At 42.7% G+C, this 22169-nt stretch overlaps 1 protein-coding gene across 2 annotated transcripts in view; it reads right to left on the reverse strand.

Annotated features, from left to right (window-relative positions):
• Nucleotides 1–17293: 17293 nt before the first annotated feature.
• RBMX (RNA binding motif protein, X-linked) overlaps nucleotides 17294–22169 on the reverse strand; it is a 5440-nt gene continuing 564 nt past the window's right edge. The window contains exons 2-9 of one of the 2 annotated variants that reach the window (XM_012727198.1): nucleotides 21344–21468; nucleotides 21037–21143; nucleotides 20444–20615; nucleotides 19689–19841; nucleotides 19324–19438; nucleotides 19097–19222; nucleotides 18931–19013; nucleotides 17294–18296 (exon numbers count right to left, since the gene is read on the reverse strand). In XM_012727198.1, coding sequence (XP_012582652.1) covers nucleotides 17986–18296; nucleotides 18931–19013; nucleotides 19097–19222; nucleotides 19324–19438; nucleotides 19689–19841; nucleotides 20444–20615; nucleotides 21037–21143; nucleotides 21344–21452 — 1176 coding nt within the window. In that variant the 5' untranslated portion in view covers nucleotides 21453–21468 and the 3' untranslated portion in view covers nucleotides 17294–17985. Of the gene's footprint in view, nucleotides 18297–18930; nucleotides 19014–19096; nucleotides 19241–19323; nucleotides 19439–19688; nucleotides 19842–20443; nucleotides 20616–21036; nucleotides 21144–21343; nucleotides 21469–22169 lie in introns of both variants that reach the window. The other variant, XM_012727197.1, reaches the window with a different exon arrangement.

A 22169-nucleotide genomic window follows, 5' to 3' on the forward strand; every position in this document is an offset into this window, starting at 1 on the left:
GACTAGGTCTTTATCTCAAAACTCAACAGTAAAGAGAAATCCAGTTGTAAAAGGGCAAGAGACATGAACAAATATTTCATAAAATAAGCTATGTGGATGGCAACTGAACACAAGATGTTCAATATCATTAGCTACTAGAGAAATACAAATTAAAGCCAAAATGAGATAACAACATACATGCAGCAGCATAGTTGAAATTAACAAGAAAATTCCTAGCACCAAATGCAGCTGAGGATGTATAGAAACTGGACCACTCATACAGTGCTAGTGGAAACATTTTATGATTGTTGATAATTTCTTTAAGAACTAGCAATTATACACGTGGGAATTAGCCCAGAAAACATGAAAATACAAAAATGCACACATGAATGATCACAATGCTTTATTTGCAGCAGCCAAAACCTGAAAACAACCCAAGTGTCCTTCCTTCAACAGATACGTGATTAAACGGTGGTCTAACCATACCTTAGAATATTATTTGGCAATAAAAAGAACAATGTCTTGGATATACAGCTCCAGCCCTGTCATTGTAAGCCAAACTCACATTCAGCTGCTTACATTGGTGCTGTCTGGGGAAGATGAAGGACCCAACTCTGCCTCCTGACCCCTGGCACCAGCCACGCTGCTTGGGATTCCTGTGTAATGCATTGGTCTGAACTGTGCTCTGCTGTCCTAACTAGAGGGTTGCTGGGAAGGGATTAGAGCAGAGCAGCTATTGGGGAGCAGGGAGCCTTTAAAAGAGAGTCACCTAATGGGCTCTTTCCTTTCACATTGGAGCTGCTGTTATAGGAGCAGCTGGGGGTGGGGTGGGTTTTAGACCTCAGCAGCGGCAGACCTTTGTGCACGCTGGCCCCTACAATCTCACGTCACCCCAGTGCCGCCACCCTGGCCTAAACTATCCCGTTTTTACCCAGGGTCATCACTTCCAACTCAAGACATTTACCTAAAAACTCAGGAGGCAATTTAAAAGGCAAAGTGCAATTCTGGATACAAAGACACAAGCAGAAAATGTAAAACATGCTCAACTAGGGGCAGACTTGGGGGTTTTTATGGGAAGAGAAGAGGAAGATGAGATAGGTGGTTAAAGAGAAGAGTTGGTTAGTGCAAGCAAGCTTAAACTATTCTTGGCTACGCCTAATTGGTTTCTGAGTCTCCAGAACAAATGAAAAGGAAACTTGACTGATTTTGCCCTTCAGCTAAAACATAACTATCAGTTCTTTCCCAGTGACTTCTCATACAAATAGCCTCAAGCTTTCCTAAAATAATTGCTTTTGGCTCATTCCAAAAGCTCTCAGACCCAGCTTGAGACAGGTAATATGATTTCTCTGAAATGGTTCCCCTACTTCATTTTAAAACTGTCTCCACAGATGTCAACTTTTCATATCCCAATAACCCCTCTCCCTTGGGACCCTGGTACTATTCCCCCCCACCTACAGTCTATTCTCTACAAAGGAACCTGAGTAATTCTTTGAAAATATCAATGAAGGCATCTTCAACTGCTCTGAATCCTCCAGCAACTTTCCGTCACATGTAGATGGATATCCAGAGCAGTGGCAGGAACTAGGCTGCTGACTGGAGGCTAGATCTGTGAGGTGGTGAATCTGGTGGACTGAAAGCCACCGCCATGGCTGTAGGGAATGTGCTCTCCTCTCCTAACAAGGGGATTATGTGTCTTAAGAGTCTTTACTGCTATTTGAACATTGGCTTTTCAACTAAGAATGATATCAGATCATTCAAAGGTCAAACATACCAGAAGAAGACAAAATCTCTTACCTGTTAAACAAGCATCACATCTATGAAATGCAACATCCACCAGGTTCCTGGTAAAGCCGGTTAGAGAGATCTTCTAATGCTTTCCTTGGGAATGGCCTATAAAAATTTTGCTTATGAAGCCAGAAAGAAAAGGAAAAATACCAGATGATTTCACTCATAGCAGAAGTATAACGGACCAGGTGAGAAAATAATAATAATGAACAGCTATATACCAGAGACATCTTATGGGGGTGGAGTGGGGGATGGGATCAAAAACAGTGGGGGGAGGGAAGTGCACTGGACTATGGTGATGGCACATGGGTGATTTGGTAATGGGAAGCCCACAGGGATTACAACTGAGATGGAAAAATGCACAAAATGATGTAAAAATAAGTGATTATATTATTTTTTAAAAGTTTTCCTTATGAAATTGGAATGAAGTCTGGTTTGCATAACCGCACTATGCCAATAATAACCTCTTAGTTTGATGAAAGTGGCACAGTTATTTAAGATATTGGCAGGGAAGCAGGGTTAAGAGTATCAGAGACTCTGTACTAACTTTGCAACTCTTCTGTAAAATTAAATTTATCTGAACATTTAAAAAATTCACACACTTAGGGTTTAAGCCTCAGTGCTATCAAGCTATCCTCAGCCACTGAAACATGAGTTCAATCCACAACCAGGGAGAGAACAACCCACATGTCACAGCAGACCTCTCCTGTCTCGCCCTCTGGTCCCTTCAGCAGTGTATCTCAGTGGATCTACATGTTCTGCTCCCCGCTTTTTCTCTGGTGAATCCTTTCATCCTCCTATGCTCTAACCCATTGCACCACCAGGGAGGGTCCAATGAAATTCTTTTCCTAAGGGCCCTCCTGGGTGGCATAATAGTTTAGAGCACAGCACTATAAAGTGAGCCACAGTTCCTGCAGTGCAAGTTCGATCCCTGGCGAGGGAGCTGACCCACATGGCACAGCAGACCTGTCCTGACCTGCCCGCTGCTCTCCTCAGCATTGTACTTCGTCGATCTACCTGTTCTGCTCCCCACTCCATCTCTGGTGAATCCTCTCACACCCCGCACCTCTGGCTTGTACCCCAGCTCCTGTATGCATAAATAAATAAATCTTAAAAAAATTTTAAAGGGAAAATAAAAGAAACTCTTTTCTTGAGAGACACCAACTATCCTCAGGTGTCACGGTCCTCAAGAATCCTATAAAAAGCCCAGCTCGTCTTAGGAAGGCAGTGCAGTCGTGTAGGAACAATCCCGTCTCCTACCCAATTAAGGTAATCAAACTGTCACAAATCTCTCATTTGGTCAGGTGGATTGGCCCATGCACCTAAGCAACAAACCCTTTGAGTCTGATAACTGATACTGTTGAGGGGATAAGCAACACTCCCCCCCCCCAGATTCTTCTTGGAGTAGTCACAAAACAGCCACAGATGGGCTAGCAACTGGAAAACAATCAATGTAAAACAAGGTGCATGGGAATTTACAAGGATCACACAGGTTTTGTCACTGATTAGGGAAAAGGGGTATGCATTTGGTGTTGAGGGTCCCAAGGTGTCTAGGGGAGGAGAAGGAATGACTTTGTTGGGATTCAGATGTGGGTTCTGTGTGGGGTCCTTAGGTCCCTCTGAGAAAAAATTCAGCAGATGTTCCCATTCCTCAGCACACAGCAAGTTTATTGAAAGAAGAAAAGGAAGAGAGATATCTGCACAGACACACGTGGCCAGGAGAGCAGCTTTTTTGCCAGAGCTGAGCATGCTTTTACTATGTTCTTCGAGGGAATTTACCTTTGTAGAACCTATTGCCTTGGGGTCAGTTGGGTTGGTCTAAAATTGATAATCCTCTCTGCACCAACCTTGGTAATCTTTTCAGACCACACCTTAGACTGCTGAAAATTTCCACAGCTCCTTTACTTCAGGACTCCCTAATCATCCCCCCCCCCCGCCACCTCTGGTGTTTGTCCGTGTGAGACCTTCCATCCTAAATCTTTCTACTCTCAGATTCCATCATATTCATCCTAACACATGACAAGGAGGGACATGAGTTCAGATTTACTCTGATGGAGATGAGATTGTTAGGTAGATACGTTTCCAACTTATATTTAAGTCTGAGATTCATTTGCAATTAATTTTTGTGATGTTTGGGTCAAGGATAATTTTTTTGCCTATATATGTCCAATTGCTTCAGTGTCATTTGCTGAAAGACTTCTTTTCAGTAACTCTTGAGTCAATGAAGAAATCAAAGGAGAAATAAAATGCTGTCTGGAGACCAATGAAAGTGAAGAGAAAAGCTACCAGATCCTATTGAATTCGTCAAAAGCAATATTAATAAGGAGTGTATATAGGCCCACATCAATAAATAAAAGTGTCAAATAACTTTACCTCATGCCAAAAGAAGTAGAAAAAGAAGAAAAAAATAAAACAAAAAATTAGTGGAATGAATTAGTAAAAAATTAGAACATAAATAGATGTTACAAAATGTCAATGAAAGCAAGAGCTAGTTCTTTGAAAGGATAAACAAAAACCTTTATCTAGAAGGTTAAGAAAAGAGAAGAAACCCAAATAAAAAGAATCAGAAAAGACAGTGGTGAAATGATAACAGATACTGCAGAAATACAAAGAATCGTAAGTTTTTATGAGCATCTTATATGCAAAGTGTACAAGCTAGAGGAAACAGAGAATTTCTTAGACTCTTACATACAACCTTCCACAATTAAAACCAGGATGAAAGAAACATCTTGAACAATTTCTATCACAAGCACAGACATTGAGAGTGTAATCAAAAGTGTCCCAAGGAACAAAAAGCCCAGAACCAGATCATTTCACTGGTGAATTCTACCAAAACTTCAAAGATCTACTACCTAGTCCATTCAAACTTTTCAAAAGTGTTGAAAAGGGGGTAAGTTCACAAACACATTTTATGAGGCCAACATTACCTTGATCCCAAAACCAACCAAGGAGGGCACAAAAAGAAAACTATAGACCTTTATCTTTGATGAGCATACATGCAAAAATCCTCAAGAAAATCTTGGGCAAGTCAAATCCAGCAACATAGTAAGAGAACCATGACCAAAGGAGATTCCATGTATGGTTAGTTCAATCTACAAAAATCAATTAATGTCATTCACCATGTTAATACTAAGGAAGATAAAATTATATGATCAATCATGTGATCAATGATTTCAGCTTCAGGGACTTCTTAATTCTATCATTTTCTTCACTCTGCTTTCGCATTTTCAACTTGCATTTTGTTTTCTAGTTGCTCAAATCAAAGAAGGAACTTAGATTATATGTGATCTTTCTTCTTTTCTAATGTAAACATTTAGTATTATAAATTTCCCTTTCATGGAATCATAAAATGGTGTAACCACACTGAAAAACATTTTTGTATGAACTCAAAATGGTAAATAATTAGTTGCTACAATGACTTGGCTGTCTACTCTGAGATATCTACACAGGGGGATTGAAGTGTATGTTCACACAAAGCCAATGTTCACCCAAAAGGTATGATCAGGTGTAAGGGGGTGAGTCTTGGTGCTATGAAGCTGTCCACAGCCACTGCAGCATGAGTTCAATCCCTGGCCAGGGAGGTAACCCACATGGCATGGCAGAATTCTCCTGTCTCACCCACAGCTCCCCTCAGCAGTGTGTCTCAGTGAATCCACCTATTTTGCTCCCCACTCTGTCTCTGGTGAATCCTCTCACCCCCCACACCTCTGGCTTCCACCTGTAGCTCTTATAGATATCAATCAATAAATCTTTTTTTAAAAGTTGAAGAGGAGAGCAGAAGGTAGAGACATGTAACATGACAACGATTCAACCTGTCATTGCTGACTGTGAAGATAGAAAAAAGAGAGAGAAATAAACCAGGGGATCTGGTAGCATCTAGAAGCTGGGGACATGCCTCCATTTATGGTCTGCAAGTAAGCAGGAACCTCAGTACTAATCACAGGAAAAGGAAATCTGCCAACACACATCCTCCCTCAATCCAAGGCTATGCATCCTCACATAGAAATGCAGCCATTCTGACGCCTGACAACTCAGGCTCTGCTCTCTGGTTGCAGCCAGAAAAGCCGCCCCAGGGAGAGAACTGGAGAAGATGGGGCTCCCGTCATGTTTCCCTTTTCTCAGGACTGTGCTGCAGCAGCACCGCACTGCAGTGCCAGAAGGTGGCTGTCTCATCCTACTAGTCCAGTCCGTCAGGTGCTAGGTGAGAAGGCAGGTGCAGTTCCAAGATGCTACCATGGTTGGAAGTCAAGTTGCTTTATTTATTTTGCTGTTCACTTCAATTTAAAAAATATTTTATTTATTTATGCATATAAGAACTGGGGTGTAGACCAGCGGTGCGGGGGAGTGGTGAGAGGATACACCAGAGACAGTGGGGAGCAGAACAGACAGATCTACTGAAATACCCTGCTGAGAGAGCAATGAGGAGACAGGAGAGGTCTGCTGCGCCATGGGGGTCAGCTCCCTGGCTGGAGTTTGAATTCATGCTGCAGTGGCTGCAGACAGCTTCATAGTATTGAGACTTAACACTTTGCACCACAAGGAAGGCCCTCACTTCAATATTTTTTTAACTTTTTTTTTTTAGTTAAAGGATGATCACTAGAATGCATGGGCCAGATCATCCTCAGGAATGAAGTTTCAGGTTATGCCACCACATAAACTATTAACTGAAATAGAAGGAAATGTAAAGTGAGTTTTAAAGAACACTATAAATACCATAGATGGCCTTGTGAGCAGTCACCCAAGCAAGGATTGTAGGCCTCACTTGAATTCTTGATGATTGAAAGAAAAATGATTGTAGTGATGTCCACTCACATCAAATTGACCACCTGAACCATGGAAGTATATGCTTCTGCCATTCTAAGTGCACCCACACTTCTGCAACCATGACCACTGTTCACCCCCAGAACTTTTTCATCTTCCCAGCTAAAATGCTGTCCCCATGAAACAATAGCTCTCCCTCTCCCTCCCGCACTAGTTCTTGGCAACCACCGTTCTCCTTCTATGTGTCTTTCTGATTAAATTTCTCTTTCACTTAATAGCAGAGGGCTCCATTGCTGACGGGGATTGCTTCTATCCATGCAAGACTTCTGCAGATGTGACTGAGTTCATTTTAAGAGAGGTAAGAGAAATTGGGATTGGAAAAAGAAGAGGGGAGGCACACACCAGGCAAAGATTTTCATACCATGATTGATTCTTTCACAGCACACACAATGTTGAACGTTAGTCTCTCTCACGCCCATGTTTCAGCTGTGCCAGCAGGGTTCGGAGCCTGGCATGCCCCCAGTGACAAGGCTTCTCAGAGACCTGCCATTACTTCATGTCCTAATGAGTCCATCCATGGTGAGGATTCTCTTCAGGGTCCTGTATGCACCTTCCACATCTCCTTCCTGTACCATCATAGTCCTGGCAATGAACTTCAGATGTTTTCCCATAACCTTGGATCTAACTCATCACCCTGCCAAGCCCTACACCCTTGACACATAGTTGACGCTTCTCTGCTTGAGAAGCTTGCTGTATCATAATCTTTTTTTCCTCCCAATACTTTATATAGAATTTCTAGGAATAACTTCAATACTTTTAGTCCTTATGCAGGAAAATAGGGAGATAACATCCCAGTGATTCTGCACTTGGCATTGAATGCAATGATTTACAAAGCGCTGGGCTATCTTCTTTGGGGGTGGTCATGGGGCAGTCTATGTGGGATAAATGCAAAACAGTTAAAGTATGTTAAGCAGAAGCATTTGGGGGAGAATAAGTAGGAGGAGAAACTCTGTTCATCCATTCAACACATATTTGTTGGGCTCATACTGTCCCAAGGAAATTTTTTTTTTTAGTCTTTTATCAATAAACACAACAGGTAACATGTCTAATCTCAAGGAGATTATATTCTAATGGGTGAACACAGAAAATCAATAATGCATATAATAGATAAATTATACAGTATGCAAGAGAGTAGTAAGAGCGCTGTAGGAAAATACTGGAGCTGGTAATGGAGTCAGGCACACTGGATATTGGGGTGCAATAGGGTAGACAGATGGCAGCATTAAATAGGTCTGGCCTGGTAGGCCCCACTGAGGTGGTTAAGGTATGAGCAAAGACCTGAGGAAGTTATTCAAGTAGAAATCTGGGGAGAAGAGCTGGTCAGAATTCTGAGTCCTACTGAGTTCTCTGCTTAGGGTCACATAAGGCTACAATCAAGGTGTTGGCTGGGCTGGGCTGGGCTGGTTCTCTGAAGGTTCGGAAGAAGAATCTCCTTTCAAGCTCATTTGGGCTGATGGTAAAATGTAGTTCCTTATTCTTCTGGTGGTCCGCCTCCAAGTGACTCAGCTTTCGGGGCCTACCCTTGTTCCTTGCAAGGTAGCCCCTCTACCCGTGAGGAATGGCATATGAAATCCTGCCTATGCCTGAATCTCTGGCTTCCTCTTTTGCTACCAGCCAGGGGGAAGAAAAAAAAAAAGTCTACATTTAAAGCGCTTGCGTGATTATACTGAGCTATCCAAATTAACTCCCTTTTGATTTATTCAGAGTAACTGACTGGGGTCTCCCTGGTGGTGAAGGGGTTAAACACAGTGCCTTCAAGCTCTGGTGGTAAAGGGGTTAAAGACAGTGCTATCAAGCTATGGCCAGCTACTGCAACATGAGTTCCATCTCCAACCCGGGAGCTGACCCACATAGCACAGCAGACCTCTTCTGTCTCCCTGTTGCTCCCCTCAGCAGTGTATTTCAGATAAATCTACAGGTATAGAACAGGCAAATCTACCTGTTCTGCTCCTCTCCCAGTCTCTGGTGAATCTTCTCATCTTCCCATTCCCCACACCTCTAGCCTACACACCAGTTCTTATATGCACAAACAAATCTTAAAAAAAAAAAAGCAAATTCAACTGATTAATGACCTTTATTAAATCTGAAAAATCAGTTTTACTATGTCACACCTCATCATCGTGGGTGCGACACCATAGGCAGTTTAGAGAACGCAGAAGGGAGATTTGGGCAGCCATCTTGGAATCCTGTCTGTGACTGTCACAAAACAGACTTGAATAAACCTCTGTATAGTAATACTTAAGAAATTAAATTTGCAAAAAGGAAATTCTTCCCACAAAGAACATTCCATACCCAGATGATCTCATTAGTAGATTCTGTTAGATATTTAAGGAAAAGATAACACCAATCTTAAACTCTTTCAGCAAACAGGAGGAAATATTTACTCACTTCATGAGTTCAATATTACCCTTCCTACTAGTTAGCAATTTATTGTCTCTCAGTTTCAAGTTCACTGTTTGTATTTGTTCTGTGAAAATGAAGCAAAGCCCTTTACTTTTCCTTTGCCAACTGGCACATTAGGTAAAAGGAAAACTTGTTTCCTCAGCTGTACTAATAATACTCTCAATATTTCTGGCCAAGTGTGTGGGGTTTTTTTCTCACATTGACCAACGCTGAGAACAGCTAGGTGTCCTGCAGCTCAATTTAGGTCTAGCTACCTGGAATGAGCATCAGTTTCCACACATTAAGGGTTCAGTCAGTCTCACCATACTGATCCCAATTAAGATGCTAGTCACTTCCGGGGCCTCCTTGGTGCAGCAGGGGGTTGAAGCGCAGCACTATGAAGTTGTCCCCCAGTCTCTGCAGCACGAGTTTGTTGCCTGGCCAGGGAGCTGGCCCACATGGCGCAGCAGACCTCTCCTGTCTCACCCGCTGCTCCCCCAGGCCGTGTTCCAGTACATTTAGCTGTTCTGCTCCCCACTGTCTCTGGTGGGTCCTCTCACACCCCCACACCTCTGGCCTGTACCCCAGTTTTTGAATGCATAAATAAATCTTTTTTTTAAAGATGCCAAATCACTTCAATCGGGGATTCCTTCCAACCCGTCCCCCAGCTCTGAAACTGCTAGTGCACAGGACTCAGTAACGTGCTGTACTCATTTACTTCAAAGGCTACAAGTTGGCAACGGCCAAATGGAAGAGAGGTGCAGGGCAGGGCACGGGGAAGGCACACGGGCCACTCTAGCAGCTCTGGGCACAACCACCTCCCAGCAGCTCCATGCCTTCACCAGCCAGGAAGCTATCCAAAGCCCTCTGGTTACAGTTTTCATGAAGGCGCTGCTGCATTAGCAGGTGGAAACCATTGGCTGTCTGATTCGCTCAACCTCCACTCCTCTCTCCTCCCTGTGTACGCGGTGGGGGTGGGGAGAGATGCCGGAAAGTTACAGTGCTCTAATCACATGGCTAGTTCCTCCGGCAACCAGCCTTCATCCTTAGGGACTTTCCACGAGTAACTTCATTTTTCTTTGGGTTTTTTCCCACAGTATTTGTTAATTATCAAGAGAAATGATTCCTTAGCAAAGATTCCGTGTTTCATAGTTCAGGAACACAGGTCGGTGACAGATTTCCAGAGTGACCCTAGTGACATTCGTACAGAAAGCTACAAGCCCCAACCAATGCTCCAACACAGTGAAATCAGAGGACAGTTATTCTCAACGCCAGTATCTTTCCGATTGCAGGAGCCAAAAGTAACTTCGGTGAGGTCAACTCTGGGGTGGTTGAAAGGGACTTGCCATGAAAAACAAAAGCTATTCCTTTCACCTTTATCACTCTGGAGGGAGCTATTTTGCGATCTGGAGACAAAAGACAAATATAACGAAAGATGCTCTTTTCTCCTTTATCACTCAGGTGTTGTTTCAGGAACTGGGCATGAAGCCCCCTGTGACAGCTTACGGTGTCACAAGGTCACTTCAGATTGTATTACAGGACATAGGAGAAACACTGCAGGAAGAAAAAGGGTTTTGCTTTCTGATACCGGTGCTCCTGCTGGGTGGGCGGTGTGGCATGGAATTTTCTGGTCTCGGCGCCAGCACTGTGCAGTCAGCACAGCTTCCCCAGAGACCCCCTCTGGCAGTTTAAGAGCAGAGCACCTCTGCTGAGACAGCTTCCGATGACCAGCTGTCTCAGCACCCCAGATCACCTTCCAGCAAGTTGTGTGTGTCCAGAACCACAGGAATTCTGTTATTCAGTAGGCCCCAGCCACGGCTGGATTTCTGCTCTGGGGTGGGGAGGGCTCCTCGTTGGGCCCTTTAACCAGCCTTGTGCACTGGTCTTCCTTGAATACGCCATTGTGGCCTTACGAGTAGCGGTGATTATACCATCTGACGTTGTTCTGTTGGTTTTTATCTGGTAGTCCTATATATTCTTCCGGATTCTCATTAGTTTTTATTTTGTTAGTCCTCATTATTCCTATCCATGCTAATTTTTACACCAAACCTTCCATTTAAAGCTCTGTGTGGCTTGTCCCCAACCCAAAGGAGTGCTGCATTGACCTGGTGTGGGAACTGAAAGTAGATCCAGAGAAAAAGGGTTTGGGGCTGGGTCTGTTATGCCTTCGGGTTTGAGCACAGGGCTCCTGACATGTGGGAACCGGCGTGCTCATAACGCACGCCAGGCGGGGACACAACAGCGAGCTGCCCCTACATGTGCCAAGTGCCATGGAATACAGCCTTTGGGAGCCCACATGACTCGCTCTCACTGCGGACATTAATGGCTGAGAAGATGTGTTCGGAGGATTCTTTTGAGTTCAAGTGCTCACAAAGAAAAAATTCCAAACTATTAACCCTCAGCTGAGGCTGCCATGTGAGACTCAAAATGCTTCCAGGACAACCCAGACAAATCTCATTTTCTTACAGTGGCAGGGCCGATGTTTTCGACTATCAACTGTACAAGATGCTGAATTACAATGACAGTTCAATTCAGTCTTATCAAATTTATCATGTTAAAGGGCACTGATTGATGGTGGAACCCTGAAACGTGGAGACCTATTTGTGCCTGGAAGAAACTGACAAACTTAATACCTCAAGTCAGTCTGCACACCCCTTACCAGTTTTGAAGCAGTTTGCTGGGCAAAGTCTATACAAGCCTTCCTCTGCTTCAAACCTCTGTGACTCTGCCTAGGGCAGATTCCTTTGAAAGGGGACAGTAATCAGGACCCTCTGTAACCATCTCCACAGCCACTAGATCCATAGCGAGGGTCAAATCTTCTGACCCAGTCACAACCCAGGAAAAGAAATGGCTTCTGCACCCAAGTGGGAGAGTGAAAAGGCAAAATTAGGGTTCAGAATACATGCTATCAAATACTGAGGTACAGTTAAAAGCAATGGCCTGGCCATGTATTTGCTACATGGGTAAATCTTCAAAACACTGAGACAAGAAGTATCAACACAACTGAGACAAGAAGTCACAACACCACGCTATGTAAGTCAAAAATATAAGCCTATTAAACTCCCATACACCGCACACCAAGGGATATACATTAAATGCACTAGAATGGCTGCCACTGGGTAACAGGTGCATGGTACTGGGAACTCCAATAAACAGCAAAAACGAGAAGGGCGTTGTGCAGACTAATCGCTATATTATACAAAAGACTGAGCATTATGACTCACTCAGGAGAAAAAGAACCTTGGCTTATGGTAGGAACTTTCAGTCCTTGACAAGAGCAGATCTAACATAAGGAGCTTCCCCCCCCCATCCCAGCCCTGACGATGACACATAAGAGGAAAATTGACAGATAATTATACACTCTACTTGCACAGCAGTTACCAGGTGCTAGGCACTATTAACTCATTTGGTCCTCCCAGCTAATGCTATGAGAGATCCTATTATTACCCCCATTTTACAGATGAGGGAGTTTAAAGGGGGTTAAGTAACTTGAGGTGACACAGCTGGTAATACTGGAACTGGAATTTGAACTCGAATAACCTGGACGGAATACCTTTAACTTGGGAGAGGGCGAGTCTGGGGCAGCAAGGGAGTGCAGGAGTGGTCTAAAACAGAAGAGGTGTTGGCAGGGCAGGCTTTGTTCTGGAAAGATCCCTGTCCACCTGCACAGCATGGCAGGACTGTGGGTCCTGCTCAGGCAGCAGGAGCTTCAGAGGGGGCACACTGCAGTGCAGGCTTAGGCCAGAGCCTCTCCCACCAACGCAGAAAGCTCAGCCTCCATTTTGAGCTAGTAAATACAACCCCAAAGTAGGATTTTGGCCACTATTTCCTTGAGGAATCTGGTTGGCCCAAGGGGGAAAACCTAAAAGCATTGGCATCAGGTGTTCCCCAACAAATGGCTCACAGTTAAGCTCAGAGTGGAAAAGGCCTCAGAGGTCGTGTTAATCCCCTGCTCTGATACCACAAACTAAAAATAGCCAATCACTTGAAAGCCTTGAACATGGAGGACGGTAGCTTGAATTAGAATAAAAGAAAATAACTTGAGAGAAAAAATCCACCGAAGGTAGGGATACTTTTAGAAAATATTCAATCAAGCTGTATAATCAAGATTAGTGTTTTTTAAAGCACTAAGAATAATTGGCTCCTACAAAAACATTAAAGTAACTGGGATAGTCTAACAAAAACTGTTAGAATGGATAAAAAAAACTTCAACTCCTATACTATACCATACCATTAAAAAAAAAAAAACTCAAGTGGCCTCCCTGGTGGCACAGGGATTAAAGTTTCAGCACTATCAAGCTATCACCAGCCATGGGAGTTCAAAACCCAACCAGGGAGTGACCCATATGGTGCAGCAGACCTCTCCTGTCTCCCCGCTGCTCCCCTCAGCAGTTTCAGTAGTCCATGTGTTGTTTCCCATTGTCTCTGGTGAATCCTCTCACCTCCCCACCCTCACCCCCGGCCTGTACCCCTGTTTTTGTATGCATAAAGACATCAAACTTGGGGAGTTGTTTTTAGTTGTCATTTGACAATGTAAAAAAATGATTAGCAAGGAGTCAGATGTATATAGAAAGAACACTGGATGAAACTGCTACAAGTTGCTTATACAGAAATACACCAATTGCATCCTGATTTAACACAGCTCAAGAACCAGTCCAAAGTATAATTTAGTGGCAAGCTGTCAACTGAGCGGTTTTTCCCCCAAGCAGGAAATAGCAAAAGCATTATAGTACCTTCTTGGTATTTTCTTGTTCTTTGGGATTATTGTTTCTATCAAATTTCAGGTTCAGGATTAAATGAACTCACCTGAATTACCTTGATGGCTACTGAAAATCACACCCTTTCACAGAGGGGGCCCGGTGTCAGCAACATGACCCTCAGTCACCTCTACAATCCCTGGCTTCTTTGCAAGTGCTAACCGTGCACCACACACTAGCTTGGGGGAGGGGCATGAGATGTTTAGAAGTGTTGAGAACTGCTAGTTTTCAAATTTTTAAAAAGGACCCAGCACCACAGGAAAAAAAAAAATGCATGTTATGTTTTATTAAGTTTCAAATACAAAAAACATTCCAAAATGAGAAACATGATCTATTTCACCTAAATTTTATATTCAACTAACAGTTAAACAAGGAAGACATTTTCTAGTATCAGTTTCTTTTACAACCAGTATAAAGCCAGAATAATCAAGACCGGATTTTTTTTTCCCCAATAGGAACAGAATTAAGTCTACTGGGTCAGTAAACTCTATGCGAAACAGCTGTCTGGTCACTTCAGCACACTTGATTTAGTCACATTCACTATGTTTACTCTCTATGGTTCCACACTATCCTTAAGATATCAAAAAAAAAATATCAAGAGCCAAAAGGTCTTCAGAAACATAAACCCAGTCATTTAGATTACAGGAGTGACGAAGACAGGCACGTTGAGTGCACAGCTAGTTAAATTTGGTCAGTACCCTCCTGCCTGATGTGATTACAAAAGCTTGTCCGAGGAGGGTTACATTTTGGGATTACTTCCCACAATTACAAATGTTAAACATGATAGTGCTGATATTTTACTAGTAAAAAAGGTCATACTCAAGTTAGTTCTATTAACCCAACAACTCAAATCTGTATCCTCTAAGAACATTAGTTTTTATAGTTTTGGCTCCAGTCTTCAATGCCACAAATTATATAAAGTTGTCTTTCCACTCCTTAAATAGGAGGTGGGAGAAAGTAGACTCACAAAAAAATCCGGTGAAACAAAAGCCAACTGGTCAAATTGTTTCCAGTTTTTAAGTGTGCTTTTGATCATCTTAGCAATGTGTCCAATTACCTTCCAGATGTTTCTCTTCCCTTGTAGTTTTAAGACTGAATTCCATTTCTGGGTAAACACCAGAAAATGTTCTTCAGTTGCTAAAAATCAGACACTTCGCTGGGTAGTTACCACTTATACCTCTCATTTTTTTTCTAATTTCAACATTCTGCCGGTGATAATTACGTAGTTTTAAACTGTGGACTTGTCCCTATATGACTTTAAAGAAATGAAAGCCCAAGCTGGAAAAATCTATATAAAGAACCACAAGAACTTCCTACCTCCACTTACCAATTTCCTGAAATCGCTCCCCTTTCTCCATCTGGTCAATTACTTATTTTAAGTAACTACCACTCCCTAGTTAAGAGTGCCAACCAACACTGAGGCCTTCCCCTTCCCTAGATCCATGAGGCCTGGAAGGCAAAGATCTTACTGCCTGCACCAAACCAACTGATAGGTACTGTTTATGCAACTGTCGTGCCTTATGGACAATCAGCATTCTTCTGCTTCAACAACTCTGGAAGATGAAAAGCATGTCATTAGTTCACAAGATAGTTTTCTGCTAGAAACCAGCCGCCCCCACCTAGTCTTTATATACTCGTTTGCTATAACTGACCACAAAATAACTGCTTTGAATCGGAAGCTCCAAAGAGCAACCATAAATAGGCCCAGTCTAATTCCTGTAGGCACCACTTTGGCAATATTAAACTGACCGGTCACACGATCAATTTGTTACTCAAACTCTAAACTCGGTTACAGCTGTATCAACTGTCCCTTTTGTCAATTTGTATTGTGACTGGCCTATACCAGTCACTAGTAATAAAAAGGGCATCCTCACCAGGCGAGAAAATAACAAAAATAATGAATAACCATATACCAGAGACATTTTGCGGGGGTGGAGGGGAAATGCACAGGATTATGGTGATGGCACACGGGTGACTTGGTGATGGGAAACCCGCGGGGATTACAATTGAGATGGGGGAAAAAATGTACAAAATGATGTAAAAATAAACTTTTGTAAAATAAAAAATAAAAGGGTATCCTCTCACAAAAACACCTAGGCGCCTGCAGTTTATACAATTCAACTTTGCTTACAAACCTAAACACCAACTGCATTACTCCAAGTAGTGAGTTTACTGAGAGCATTCTAGTCCTAGCAAGCTTCCCAGTCACTAATAGCCAACACTTCATGGTTGAACCACTCACTACTGGTGATGTTTAGATTAACTTTGCCCAACAAAGGAATCATGTGGCAGACTTTACACAGCACTAAACCCCCAAGTTAGCTATTATTCCTTTTACAGGTAACCAGTCAACATTACAGCCAGTTAAACTTCTGAAACTTACCTTAGCTTTTGATTTTTCTTGCTGTCAGCTTTATCTAGTGTGAATAAATCAGCAATCCTTGCCCATAATGACCAAAATCCTCAACCTGTAAAAATTAAATAGGTAACTAGTTATCTCTCTTAAGGAAACTCTTCAAAACTTGCCTATAACTGCCCTCTTTTCCAGAAAGAAAAGGCAAGATCAGACTTGCAGCTTAACGTTATTTCATGTTCTACTACTTCTTAAGTGGTGGAAGATTCACTGGCTTGGGATGACTGGAATGGCTTAAATGGTTAAGTTGCATGGCTTATGGATTTTCTTTCTGTTCCAATGGTGCACTGCCATGTTAAATCCATAAGTTGAACGGACAAAACTTATTTGAAGGAATAAGTGGAGTATAAGGATTTTTAGTTGGAGGTCTTCAAGTTTACTACATTCAAGAGCATCTTTTTCAACTTCATGGCTGGACCTGGGTCATGCTGCCTCAGGTTTTGCTTTTTAAAGACCACTTGCAATAGATTTTCTCCATAGTGTAGTTTCATAGAACTAAAAAACAAGTCAGGCATCCAACTAAATGTCAAGTTTGCAATGGCTTACAGGGGTAGAGAGGGGGACCCCAAACTTAAGCCATTTCCTACATTGACTAAAAGACTAATTTGAAAAATGTTAACATAGGAAGCATGTTTAAAGGTCTTCATCAAAAATATTAAAAAAAAAAAAGATACCCCCTCCCAAGCCCCAGATAGCTATTGGTGAACAACAGCTGTGGTAAAGCCTTTAGTGTCATACATGCTTTAAAAAAAAATAAAAAATCCAAGTGTTGAATTTGGAGGACTTCTAATATGCTAGCGAACACTTTGCTTTTCCAAAGTTTTTTTTTTTAATCTAGAAGGCATTTCCACTGCCATGAGGTACAGTATGTTTCACTGTACTATGAGGAAGGTAAGTGTTCAATTTCGACTTAGACGGAAAAACTAGTTTGCTTTGCTTACCATCTTTGCTGTTTCACAGGCATTTGATGCTTTAAATCTGATGTGGAATGCTGATTGATTCACTTTTTAGAAGTCATAAGCCTTTGAGAAGTTGGAGATAACTTCATTGCTTATCTATTTTCTCCTTTGCAATCAAGCTGTTCCTTAAAAGTGAGACACTACAGAGTTGCAAAAATTTGAAACAGTAAGAGCAAGCACCGTTTGCAGCTTCATGGTTGGTTTTGGCCAAACTTTTTATTTAGTATTCTGTAGTTGCTTAACACACACTTAAATGGTCTTATTGGGGGAGGGGGGAGGGGAGGTTCTTGCAGATTCCCAAGGAAATTTCAGAAAGGCAAATATGGCCAGCATTATCCATTTGTTTCCTTTGGGGGCGGGGGTGTACGGGGCACGGAGCACTTTCCTTACATAAGCATTTGGTCTCAGGTTTTTCATACTGAGAACATGAGATTTCAGTTTGAAGACACTCTGAAATCCTCTAAGTAGCATACCCCAACCACCCTCTAGCAGCTAGCTTGTTTATATAGGAAGAACTCATCTCTCCATTTTAGATGGCTAGATGTCTGTGGAAGATCTTAGAATGGCTTGCCTTATTTACTGGGAAAAAAAAGAGAAAGTGGCCTTTAGGGACACTTTTACTTGGAAAATCACAACACTAGTACACAAGTCAAGTCTTAACACATGAAACATTTGCTTGTCGAAAGCAATGTCATAAAATCAAGTAAGGTTAAACAGGTTTTACTTTTTTCCTCACAAGAACATAAAAATGATGGAGGGGAACTTAACAGGAAATTTAAAAAAGGTAACACAATTTTCCTCTTAGTAGTCCTTGGGTAGTTATGACAGAACAGGTTCCACTTTGTTGGTTTCTTTGAACAGGGATTTTGGTCCAAAGTTTTGTTTGTTTTTAATATCTGCTTCTGCCTCCCCCTCTATCAGATCGGCTTCCTCCACGGCCACCACCTCTTGGTGCTCCGCGACTTGAACTGCTGTAGGAATCACGTGGAGGAGGGTACCCCCTTTCCATAGAAGGGGGAAGCCCTCTGTCTTGTCTGCCAACCCGATCACGACCACTTGAGTAGAGATCACTTCGGCTGCTTGAGTAACTGTCTCGACTTCCACCATATCCGTCACGTGAGCTGCTGTAATCATCATAGCGACTGCTTCCACCATAAGATGGCGGGGGCCCTCGTGTAGGTGGAGCACTACGTGAGTTACCTGCAGGGTCAACGGTCAGGTAATATGGCAACACTATAAATTGTATATATACAACATTTCAATCTGAATTTACAGAATTCTTGTATTAAACGTTTACTTTCTCAACTGGGAGGTTTTAAACTCTTGCCATTGCTGGCCATAAACAGGGATTTGCTCATCTGCTGAGATATGGAAATGGACAGGTTTTAAATGTTTGTTTGAAAAGACTGAAGACGGTGTGTGTATTTCAAGAGGATATTCCAGCTTGTTATTTTATAGTAGATACTCAGCCACTTTCCAGTGATAAGTTGCAATTTTGAGCTGTAGACTTTCCTTCATATTGCAATGGTAAACATTTGATCTTGTTAATAAAAATTTTTATATTTTCACTGTTGGGGGAAAACACATAAGGCTGCCAATTTAAGCAAGCAAAATCCCCTCCAAAGCAAGCAAACAGCCTCAAAAAAAAAAAAATAAACTTGGAAAAGAAAACAAAAGCCCCTCACAGAACTAGGAAAAGCCCAGCTGAGAGTTTACCCCCTTTTAAAAGCAAGCAAACGTCCCTCAAAAGCAAGCACCACACAGCCTAATAAACTGGCTCGTGAACCTAAAAACTCAAGCTGGTGGTAATCAAGACCCTCCACCATCACCTTACCATAACTCTCATAGGAATCTCTGTAGGAGCCTCCACTCGGATGGTCAGCATAGTCACGATCACGACCATAGCCATCTCTATCACTAAATGGAAGACAAAGTGGTCAGTGTCAGGGGAGTTAATTTCGAGCTAATTTAGTTGACAGCGTTGTGGCTGCAGAACTTACCTATAGCCTCTCGATGGGTAGTCATCACGTGAACTGGAATGACCATAGTCACGGTAAGTGTAATCTCTCGGCGGGGGTGCATAATCTCTTGTATCACGAGAACTTGGGTAATCTCTACTTGAGTAGCTACCGAAATACAAGTAACTTGGTTCATGAATTTGATGAGCACTCCCTTCATTCTTAATTTTTTAGTGAGAAAAATAAAAGCTACCATAATTTTCTGTTACCTGTCTTTAGTAGAATATCCATCATCTCTTGGGGACAAATAAACATCTCTTCGAGAAGGCAGGGGTTCCCTTCGAGGTGGGCCTCCATAACTATCTCTCCCACGGGATACAGGTGCTGAAGGGGAGAAAAGAGAAACCATTTAGCAAGTATACTCAACTGAAAAACAGTGGCTCAATTATGGTGATCTGGAGCCAACTCATGTTATTTCCTTTGAAGTTCCCTATTCCCAAAGCAATTTTTTGTAGGGCTCATCAACTGCATCTATCATGAAAGACCTGAAATCCAAGTTTTAAGCATCATTTTGAGGTCTTCTCCATGCCTTCTGGTAATATGGTGGTGAAATAGTTATAAATGAAACAGTTACCTCTTCCTCCCATTCCACTGCTGCTTCGGACTGGTCCTGAGGGGGCAGATCTTTTAGGAGGAGGACCCCCACTTCGTGGTGGGGGTCCTCTTTTTACTGGCAGTGGTCCCCTGGAAGAACTCATATTAAAATTCATGGAATATCCACCATCATCTACATCAAACAGACAAGAGAAAGACACATTAATAAACTATAAAACAATAAAAAGTTAATTATTTAAATCAGAAGTTCGAGCATTCCTCCCTGGCCAGGAAGCTGACCCACACAGCACAGCAGATCTGTCTCACCCGCTGCTCCCCTCAGCAGTGGATTTCAGTTGGTCCTCTTGTCTCAGATGAATCCTCCTCTCAACCCCCTGCAAACCTGGCCTATAGCCCAGAGCTCTTGTATGCATAAATAAATCTTAAAAAAAAAAGTCTAATCATCTCTAGTTAGTGTGGAAATATTGCTTTAGTTTCTTTTGTACAGGACTAACCTGAGCTAATTGTATATAAAGAGCAGGCAAAAGTAAAGGTGGCCTACAGTTACTCTGGCCAATCAAAAAAGAATGGACCAAGTATATGATTTCCATCTTTGATAAACACCAGCTTAACTAAGGATGCCTTCTGCTCTCCATTTAAGCCACAACCCCTTTGGTGGATGACAAAGTTTTCAAGAAGCCAGAGCCTCTGGGCAAAGACCTCAACAGAGCACACGCTGGTATGGGTTTATCCCCTAACGTACACACGAAAGCAAGAAAAAAACAAAATCGTTACCCATGTGCCCTCCACGCGAGGGGGGTCCCCTAGCTCCTCCACTTCCTCCTCTTCCGCCTCTGAGGCCTCTTGGAGGGCCTCTGCTTCTTGGAGGTGGAGGTGGTCCACGTCTCCCACTTTCAAAGGATGGTTTGGTAGCTTGTTCTACCTTGATGGCTTTCCCATCTAGGGACTAAAACATTACAGAACAGTTAACTACACCAACATTTAAAAAAACTTGCAGACACAGAAGGCACTGAGAAGCAGAAGTCATTCAGAATGAAGCTGTGTGTTTAGCTCAACAAAGTATCTAAACAAAGTCTACAGTGTATGGTTTCCATTTACTTAAAAAAAGACACACCTCAGTCTTGAACCAAAGCCTAAAATAGGGAGCCTGCCTCCCGCCAGCTTGGACAGCCAAACAATGTATCAGAACTAAGAGGAGACTTTACTTACTAGTGGACTGCAGACACAAAGCATCCAGACCAATTTTCAAGGAAAGACTCTTGCTAATATAAGTAACTTTGGCTACAAAATTTGGTTCCCAAATGACGCAGGGCTACATTGTGCACACAGTATACACTCAAAACACTGCAAAGGGGTTAAGACCTCACCTTTCCGTTCATGTCTCTAGCTGCATCCTTAGCATCTGCGGGGCTCTCAAAGGTGACAAAAGCAAATCCTCTTGATTTGTTGGTTTCTCGATCTTTCATCAAGAGCACTAAAAGGAGTTTTGGGGGAGGGGAGGAAGAAATGTTACTCTAGAGTTAGACTAAAATAAAAAAAGCCAATCAGTAAAAAAGCCAGCTCAGAACTTCTTAGAGGACAAAATACATTATCATTTCAGATGATCAGTGCAATCAAATTCATCATAGCTTACTTCAACTTTAACAATCCTATCTATACTTTCAGAAAACTCACCTTCCACTATTCGCCCATATTTGCCAAATACTGCTTCAAGGGCTTTCTCATTTGTTTCTGTGTTAAGCCCGCCAATGAAGAGCTTTCCTGGGCGATCTGCTTCAACCATTTTTCACTGGGTGAGTCTGTTGAAAAACAGTATTACTACCACGGAAAAAGTTCCTCAAGTTTGCCAAGCACAGTATTTACTGAAGCGTTTTCTCCGGTTTTCCCAAAACCATTATCACGTAACATCCAAAGCCAGCTTCGCTAATCCTCAGCAGAAAACCAATTTAAGCTTTTTAGCTACAGCTCAATTTACATTAAACGGGTTAAAAAGCATCGTTTCCCTTTGCCCTCGGCCCACTCTGGCCGTTTTAACAGCCCCGCCAACATGTGAAACTGATTTGCGTCCTAATTCTAGATTTGCTGCCTCCCAAGGTGTGACGATCGCATCCCAATCACCCTAAAAGCTTTAAGTCTGCCGACTCAGACTCATTCAAGGTCACCGGTAAGACACGGGCCCTCAACACCCAGCCCGTTTCCAAGACACCTGGCCAGCCTCCCCTCCGCGGGGTCTCCAGTAAATCCAAATCTCAGCAGGAAGGTGAAGTCTGAGTCCAGTTACGCCTCCCTTTCTGCACCAGCCCCCGCGCCCGCAGAAAAGGCTGCTAACTCAGAAGTAAGGAGATCATCTGGGTCTACATAACGGCGCGCGGCGGCGCGCACAGTCACACTCCCGGGCTGCCGCAGAAGCCAATTACAACCCGTCATTAAAAAACCGCGTGGAAAAGACAAAATGGCGACACTTGGACCCAGCCCAGCGGCACCGACGCCGGCCTGGGGA

The sequence above is a fragment of the Condylura cristata genome, unplaced genomic scaffold (genome assembly GCF_000260355.1).
Source record: "Condylura cristata isolate star-nosed mole 26May11 unplaced genomic scaffold, ConCri1.0 scaffold00019, whole genome shotgun sequence".
Lineage (NCBI taxonomy): Eukaryota > Metazoa > Chordata > Mammalia > Eulipotyphla > Talpidae > Condylura > Condylura cristata.